The following is an 8,808-nucleotide window of genomic DNA, read 5'->3' as shown; positions in this document are numbered from 1 at the left end:
TTAAAAAAATGTTATATTACAAATATCCCCCTTTTCGTTTATTTTTTACAAAAAAAAATAATTTGAACTCCCCAAAATACCCTTAATAGAATAAATATTTATTTACTATTTTATTAAAAAAAAAAATCAAAATCTCTCTTTATAAAAAAATTCCTTAACTTTTTATAAAGAAATTTTTTAATTTAATTTTTTTTTTATAGAATAAAAAATAAAAAATTATTTCATTAAGGGTATTTTGAGGAGTTCAAATTATTTTTTTGTAAAAAATAAACGAAAAATGGTGATATTTGTAATATAACATTTTTAGGGGATGTATATGCCATTTATATTAAACTGAAGGGATATGTCTGATATTTCTAAAAATAGAGGGGATAAATCTCGCATTTCGATTAAACACGAGGGATACTCGTGATATTTTCCCTTCTTAAAACGTTGACTATTTTGGCTATTTTGAAATCTCAACGTTTCAAATGGACTACTTCGTGTAATTTTTCTATTTTAAATCTACTTGCACACGCAAAAGGAAAAAAAAAATGAAACATAACTTGCAAGACTGAAGAAATACCAATGTAGCCATAAATTATCTTAAGTTCACCATAAATCAAGGATTTTTTGACATGAATGTTTTTGTTTTTTTTTTTTTTTGTTCACGCCCACTTCAATAGCAAATGAACTGAAGAATGGTATGCAGTTCTAGGGACATCCTCCTTTTAATTGCTTATAAATTAAATGGCTTTATTTCATCCGACCACTTAAAAATCAGCGGTTGGCGGGCTTGGGCGCGGGAAGAATAGAAGGAGGCGCGCCTCGAGTGGCACTGATATGGCTAACATAGTCGCTGTAGTGCATTGTGTAAAGAGTGCTCTGATACCGAGTTAGACTTATCTTCTTCCGTACAGTCTCCGTGATTGTACCATTGTACCCTGCTTTGCGCATCAACGAGTCTATCGTCTCTATTTTGCTCCAACCTATAACCAAATCACTCACGTAATGAGGATATGTCTACAGAACAGCGAATACGGACTCATCGGTTGCAACTCAGCGACATTTTGGAACTATCAGATATGGAAAATTTAAGAAAGCTCATATCCCATTGTAAACCTTAATATTTGTTTTGGTTCTGAAAAGTAGAGAGAAATTTATGTTTACCCTCGTGGGCAGCGATCTCGGGCAGGTATGTGGCGCTACGCCTTGTGCTATAATCAGGATCAGTAAATTCAATAATCATTCCGTGTTTTCCAACCTGAAGAATGAAAACTCAATGTTAAGATATATGAAAAGGACAAATAGTTACGTTGATAAACTCTCAACAGTCATATGTGCTTACAAGATAACTCGATCATTATCATAAGTAAAATCACCGTAGAAGAAGAATATCAAGTTCAAAACAATAAATTAGTCGCACAATCATTGCTGAAGCATACAATTAGACTTCAGACTATTAAATTGAAGACGCGGAATGATCTATGGATAAAGTTATGTCGAGTAATCCAATTAAGTGCCCTGGAAAAAGAATGTACATACCTCCCAGTCAAGATGATGGCTAGCAGTTTCATAATCAGTCAGAACGGAAACTGTACATTCCAAAGAAGGCAATTCTTTGGGTTGAATAGGAGGAAACCTCCGATCCCTCAAAGCACTACAAGATATCACCAATGAGAATACACAGATTGGCACCACAACAGTGAAATAAATCACAGAAAAAAAGCTTGAAATTCTCTCAACTATTCAATCAATGCTATACATTAGTTTTGATTCAGAAAATTTTATCAATAATATTTTCACTAGGGCTTCATGTGCCAGCAAAATGATACTGATAAGATTAAACAGAAGAAACATATTAACTTCTTGATATTTTTTTCTTAAGAATCAGTCAGTGATGTAGTGCAAATTAGACAATTGGGAAGAGATCTACAAAAATAAGTCGATGATATCGAAGGGGAAAAAATAGACTGCCTTACGTCAAACTTTCAAGAGTATGAAACCAGACTTAAAAACTGATTTTTTTTTTTTTTTTTTTTTTTTTTTTTTTTTCAATTGCTAGATCCCAAGTCATCAGTGATGCTCATCGAATCCAAAATTTCTAGCTAAGAAATTGGCTCATGAAACAATATACATTTGTATATGGGATGAGGTAGTTCTCAAGATACCCCAAAGATAAAATTAAAATAAAACAAAGATTTGTTCCATAAATTTACATGGTTGCTCAAACGAAAGACGGAACAATACCTGTTTAGAGCATAATCCTTGAAGCCATTAACCAACCAACGTGGTTCTAGTGTTCCTATACAGCCACGGAGGCGAGGTTCTCCGCCATTGGCAACTTTTTTCCAAGTGACAAACAATGGACTAATTCAAGAATATTAAAGTCAGATGAATCACACAACAAGAACCGGTACGGTAATAATTGAAATAATGGACAAAGCTCTACATACTCAATTACTTGTCTCCCAACCAATAAAGTGAAGTAGGTATACACTAGTGGAAACAAATTTCTAAAGGGATTCAGCTTTATTTTTAGAACACCCAATTCACTTGTTCAATTTCCAAATAAAACACATAGCCTCAGATTAAAAGTAAAAAAAAAAATACTAAAAAAAAACACCCTTCTTACTTCAATGGCCTTAATGACACTATCTCACAAATTCTGTAGTATTCTCTTTAACAAAACCCAGACAGATGAAAGCAGAAAATCAAGACACTCAATCACATGCAAAGCCCAATAAATAGAATTCATCAAAATCCTCGCTAATTTCAGAATCCAATCGAATTTCAGAAAAGAAAGTGAGAACTTCAATCACGAGCATGACGATCGGTCAAAAACTACTGCTAAAAAAACCCAAAATTGAACGCATGCAATAGATATGTACATGTAATTTCTATAATCAGACATAACTAAATCGACACATGAATAGAAAGAGATTATTACTGTTGGCCGTCCTCGAAGCCCGGTTGAGGAGATTCCTCGTTGTTGTAGTGAGCGACGAGAGTGTCGAAGCAAAACACTGCCATTTCCTTGTTCGCCGAAACCATTTTCGCTGCTTTCTCAACAAAATCGAATCGAAGGTTCAAATTAATTTTATTTTTTTTAATTCGAGAGTTTAACTTGATCGAAAGTCTATTTTCTACAACTAAACAATCCGATTAAATAAATGCAGACAGAAATAAATCAAAGGACGTACGAAATAATTGAAGGAGAGCAGAAAGTCACAGAACAAACTTTCCACTCGAGTGTTTTCTGTTCCACTTCTCTTTAAATAGACATTTGCGTTACTTTGTTTATTTTTATTTCCAAATATGCCCTTCTCTTTTACCCATAACTACAAAAACTGCTTCCTTTTCTTTTGGAGCTGGGAACCACCCTCGGGAGATTATTGACGTATCGTTTTCATTTTCTTTTTGAAAGAAGAAAGAGAGGATAAAATAACAATGGTACCTTATTTTATTATGAAGAATTTGTCGTAAGTAGGTAATCTCTTAATTTTTCCAATTTTTTTTTTTGGAAGGTTTTAATCAAAATTTTATTTTATTAAAAAAAATCTAGCAAATTCGCAATATATTAATTAAATTTATTTTTAGTTGATTTAACTCACTGTTTTAAAATAAAATAAAATTTTAATTATTTTAAAAAAAAGCTATTGAACTACTGACTTAATTTTCATTTTTATTATTTATTATTTATTATTATGTAGTTCAATGTTTTTTTTAGTAATGTCTTACATTTTTACACAACATATTAATATAAAAAAATTATTATTTTTAATTGTCATCTTCTATATAAATATTTTAATACGAAAATAACTACAAACAATTAAATATTTAGATACTGAAGTTTTAAATACCTAATTAAAATTGGGGGATTTGTTAATATCTTCATCAAAGTTATGTAAAATTTCATGTTTGTATTATATGACTACGAGTGTTTTAATTCAGGCCAAACAAGTAAATTTTTGAAAATCAAAACTCTTACCCCTTCCGTAAAAAGTCTAGGTGTTATTTCACTAGTGCTGAAAAAAACTCATTTGCCTTTTGATTTCGTGTTCATCCTAAATGGTGGATGTGTTGTTTGGAGGAATATCAAGCAATCTTACGTTGTGGAAGCAGAATATGTGGTTGCTTGTGAAGCATCCAAAGAGGGTGTATGACTTAGAAAATTCCTTAAGTATTTGGAAGTTGTTCCAAATTGTTGGAATTGATCTAGGGTTAAGAAAAGATTTAACGCTTCGAGCAAGCGGTAGAAAATAAAAATTTTCTTTTAAACAAGTAAAACGATTTTACTAACCTAGACAAAGAGCAAGCACATGTTATTATTAAAACTATCTAAAAGCGATTACACGTTTACTAACCTTTATGAAGCTTGATCGTTGAGAAGCTTGTGGAGGTTGAATCGCTCGTCTCCCCATGCAACTCGTCTTTCTTCGTTCTTCGGAGTTGATTTTTTCTCGTTCTTAGATAAATTTTGACCCATCTCTCTCTATAAATCAAGGTTAGGTAAAATTTTATGTTTGTATTATATGATTATGAGTTTTAATTCATGTCAAACAAGTAAATTTTTCAAAATAAAAACTTTCAACCCTTCCAAGAAAACTCATATGTGTTATTCCACTAGCACTAAACAAATTCATTTTCCTTTTGGTTTTAATTTTTTAGAAATCTATTTTAGTTAATTTTTTCTCGCTCATAGACAAATTTTGACCCATCTCTTTCTCTCTCTCAGTGCGCATCATTATGAAATGAGACGTTATGCAGTTTGGATAAGGTAATCTTCTGAGGTGGAAGTACGACAGAGACTTGAGATTGCAAAAGGTCGCGAGGAGTAGGCGAGCAACATCGAACGAGTAGCGAGGGAGACATGAGCATCAACCGTTATTGGGTGAGTTTTTGGGCTACACCTTGAGTTTGCATCTTTTTTGGGGCTGTGTGAAATAACTTAACGTGATTAAAAGATTGTTCAACAAGTGGGTGAAACAACGTGTTGAACATTTGATTGTTTTTACGCAGTTTTCATCAAAATGATAAACAAACAAACAATCAAACAGAAAACAGAAAAGGACACGAGAGAGTTGGTAACCCTGTTCGGCGATAAACCACCTACTCAGGGGGACTGATGTGTCCGGGTGAAAACAATCCACTATATCAAATCGTCAACGAAATATGAATATTAAGTTTGATGACTCTCTCACAAATACCTTGTCTTTGACTTCTCTAATGGATGTAAACCCGAGCTCCCCTCAGATTAGAGACTTAATCTCTAAGTTTCACCCAGTCTTCTCCTAAAGATGATCATACACGCCAATGCAAACACACGCACTCACAAACTCTAATCAAAGCAGTGATCCAGAAAATTGCAAGCACCAAGAGCTAGGTGTCGATGAAGGTCTCCAAGGCAGAGAGACTAGCTCAAAGTTTAAGGCGACGTGAATTTTTCTAACAAGATTGAATGAACTAATTCGACTCACAATGAATTTTAATAGGTCAACGCACGAATCACAGAATCGAAAGTCAAATATCCGATAATATATACTCGACATACTCTAAACAAAAAATTAGGAAGCTTCCTATTTTATACGCACGAGAGGACAATGTAGCATAAGTAACCCAAGTCTTGAACAACTTCTTGCAGCTTCGCTCGAACAACCTTAACAAAATTATTTTGCCAAACTAATCATGCAAAAAAGGATACAACAATCTACCCCTTGGCATTTTTGGCAAAACAAACAGACACTACACATAGTGCTTCAAGCAAAACAAAATAACCACTGGTTCAAATTCGTTCAGCACTCCCATTTTTTCCATAAAAATACAAGCCAACGGAATAATGAAGTCTAGGTTGAGAGTAAAAAGAGCTTAACATGCTGAAAAGTAATAAAAGCAAGGAAAAAAATTACATTCTTGTTCACGCAACGGTATCTTCGTCTTCATTTTCTTCTTCAGCCTGAATATCTTCCATTGGGTACTTGAGGTTGCGCAAGAGAGCAATCAACTTCATCCTTAACATTGCGATCTTCTTGATTTCAACAGTCTTCTACTTGATCTAAACTCGGGCTGCCTGATAATCCTTTGTTTCAAAGCAGAAGAAATAAAGGAGGATGTTCCTACACATGAGGAGGATGGTTGAACATCTCCTTGAACATCTGGAGCAGCAGACACCCATTCAATATAATTAGCAGCTTTCCCAATAAATAAATTGTGATCAACATTGAAGCGCAGAGACTCTCCAGAAAGTGCACCATCAGAAGCCTTCAGCCAATGATGTTGTCTAATCACCAACTCATAGATCATAGAGGGGAACCCAATGGGGCCAAGTGCATAAACTCTCCAGAAAGTGCACCATCAGACTTCATGAGCTGCAATTTGGTCAAAAATGATCTTACCAATATTCAGATTACCCTTGAGGCCATTAGCATACAAGACTTGTCTCATGAATTTGCTCACTGATCTCCCATGAAGATTTGGGAACCAGTTTTTTATGGCAATGCTATAGAACAAAGAGAATTTAGTGGACATCTCTGTAGATGGAAAATTTTGATCTACCCAACAAGACATCTTCTTCCTGGTCAGCACACGAGCAATCTTGTCAAAGTCTTGCTCCCCTTGAAACTCGTCCATTGAATCTGTGCCTTAGAAGGCATTGATAGACCAAGAAGAGAAAGACACCACATTTCCTCTGACCTTAAGAGTTCCAAAGTCTGAACTACATACATCCCCGAACTTCTTTGGGATATTTGCAATCACCTCTCTGACAAGCTGGAAAGAAAACCTCTTAGAAGAAGTAACAATAGGAAAAATATTTCTCTTCTTCGGTAGAGATACAATCTCAGGAATAGTTTACTTCTCTTCAGCCAATATCTTCTCATGTATTAGTGATCTCTTGAGCACAGCTTCCAACCTCTCAGCAAAGGACTAAGTAGAAAACAAAACACCTCTTCTATAGAAACCATTAGAGGCAGCAACATGGCCCTTCTTCTTTGATGAATTCATTTTCTTATGAGCGGGCCCAAATACATGTTCCGGAGCATAATGAGGAACTTGTTCAACCTTCTTCTTCTTCTTCTTCTTCTTCTTCTTCTTGGAAGCAACTGATTTCTTCTTGCGAGAAGGATAATCTATCTTCCTTTTGTGAGGTTCTTCTTCACTTTCAGTCTATTTCTCATCATGAAGGACTCTCACAGCTTCATTTACACCATCATCCCTTTCGAAGTCTCATTCTTCAGTGACCTTCCTCTTTGCAGACGTCTTCTTCTTGGAATAGTCATGATTGTGACCTCAGTTGAGAATCTCTTAAATAACAGGCTCAAAACGAACTTCATCAGGACCATCAAACAAAGCATCCACACCATTTTCATTCTGAGCCACATGAACAAGCTCGGGTACATTCTCAAAGGTACCATCTCCGACAGAGGGCTGAATCGTAAGAGCACATCTGGAGAATGTTTATTTTTGGGAAACAACCTAGTTTCCCGGTTCACTAAGAAACAAAATAGCATCTCTTTTTCCACTGCTGAAGCAGAGTACATAGCAACTGGAAGTAGTTATTCTCAAATGTTATGGATGAAGCAGATGTTGTTCGAGTACGGGGTTGAACAAGATGTTATGCCTCTTTACTGTGATAACATGAGTGCTATGAGTATCTCGAAGAATCTGGTGCAGCATTCGAGAACTAAGCACATTGACATCAGATATAACTTATTTGAGGAGTTGATGGAGAAGAAGATTATTAAATTGAGGCATGTGACCACACAGAAGCAGTTGGCTGGTATTTTTACCAAGCTCTTTGACAGCGCTCAGTTTGAAACACTTAGATCCTCATTGGGTCTTTTTTTAATTGAGAATTAATTTTCTCAGTATCTTGTCTGTCAACCAGACTTCTACAGATTTATTCTTTTGGTTGACGTGGATTTAAGTGGGAGCTTATCTCTGTGTTGCTTATCTGAAGAAATATTTATTTAAAATATTATATATGAGGAAATGAAGGTTATTTTTTTTTTTGCTGAGATAATGGGTTTTCAATTTGATTTGATTGAAGCTCGGTTTTATGACACATGTCTTTATCAGGGAAGTGTCATTAACTCATTCCCGCTTCTTGAGAATAATACTCATTGGCATATTGCATTGTTCAATACTTTCTCTCTCTTGTTCAAGAAAGTTACCTGAAAAACCTTGATTTTGTCTCATAAATTCTTCGTGATTCAATGTGTTATTTGTCCGATTTCTGAGAAAATGGTGGCTACTCGCGTGTCTAAAATTATTCATATTCATGGAGGTAAAAATGTTGGGGTTGTGTCATCATCGGAGCCGCGTGTTTCACCTCTGAACATAATCGCTGGCGCCGCAATGTTGGAGAAGGATTGAGAAAGTCTTCAGAATCCTCAATTTTTCGAATAAGGTTCCACTCCTGTTGCGAATCAGGTTTGCCCTAATCATGATGTTTCTTCTATCGTTGCTGGGGTTATTCTATCTCTCTTGAACAAATGTTGGGGTTATGTCGTGATTCAGTGTGTTATTTGTCCGATTTCTGAGAAAATGGTGGCTACTCGCGTGTCTAAAATTATTCATATTCATGGCGGTACAAATGTTGGGGTTGTGTCGTCATCGGAGCCGCGTGTTTCACCTCTGAACATAATCGCCGGCGCCGCTATGTTGGAGAAGGATTGAGAAAGTCTTCAGAATCCTCAATTTTTCGAATAAGGTTCCGCTCCTGTTGCGAATCAGGTTTGCCCTAATCATGATGTTTCTTCTATCGTTGCTAGGGTTATTGTCTTTGAAACTGTAATGGGTCCTAAGACTAGTGATGTCGTGCCTAGTCAG

General features: G+C 35.3%; 1 protein-coding gene across 1 annotated transcript; it reads right to left on the bottom strand.

The window, feature by feature from the left end:
• Positions 1–554: 554 nt before the first annotated feature.
• LOC149378874 (AMMECR1 family) lies at positions 555–3,229 on the bottom strand. The gene is made up of 6 exons (XM_089604424.1): positions 3,183–3,229; positions 2,930–3,038; positions 2,230–2,349; positions 1,525–1,639; positions 1,150–1,243; positions 555–968 (listed from the first exon to the last, which is right to left on the bottom strand). The coding sequence occupies exons 2-6, from the start codon at positions 3,031–3,033 to the stop codon at positions 760–762; spliced, it is 642 nt and encodes a 213-aa protein (XP_089460550.1). The 5' UTR covers positions 3,034–3,038; positions 3,183–3,229; the 3' UTR covers positions 555–759.
• Positions 3,230–8,808: the final 5,579 nt, after the last annotated feature.

This window comes from Urtica dioica, chromosome 12 (genome assembly GCF_054948205.1).
Source record: "Urtica dioica subsp. dioica isolate 48M chromosome 12, U.dioica_male_clone48M_v1_H2, whole genome shotgun sequence".
In the NCBI taxonomy this organism is placed as follows: Eukaryota; Viridiplantae; Streptophyta; class Magnoliopsida; order Rosales; family Urticaceae; genus Urtica; species Urtica dioica.
The sequence above is the reverse complement of the archived record's forward strand: the minus strand, read 5'-3'. Positions and strand labels throughout refer to the sequence as shown.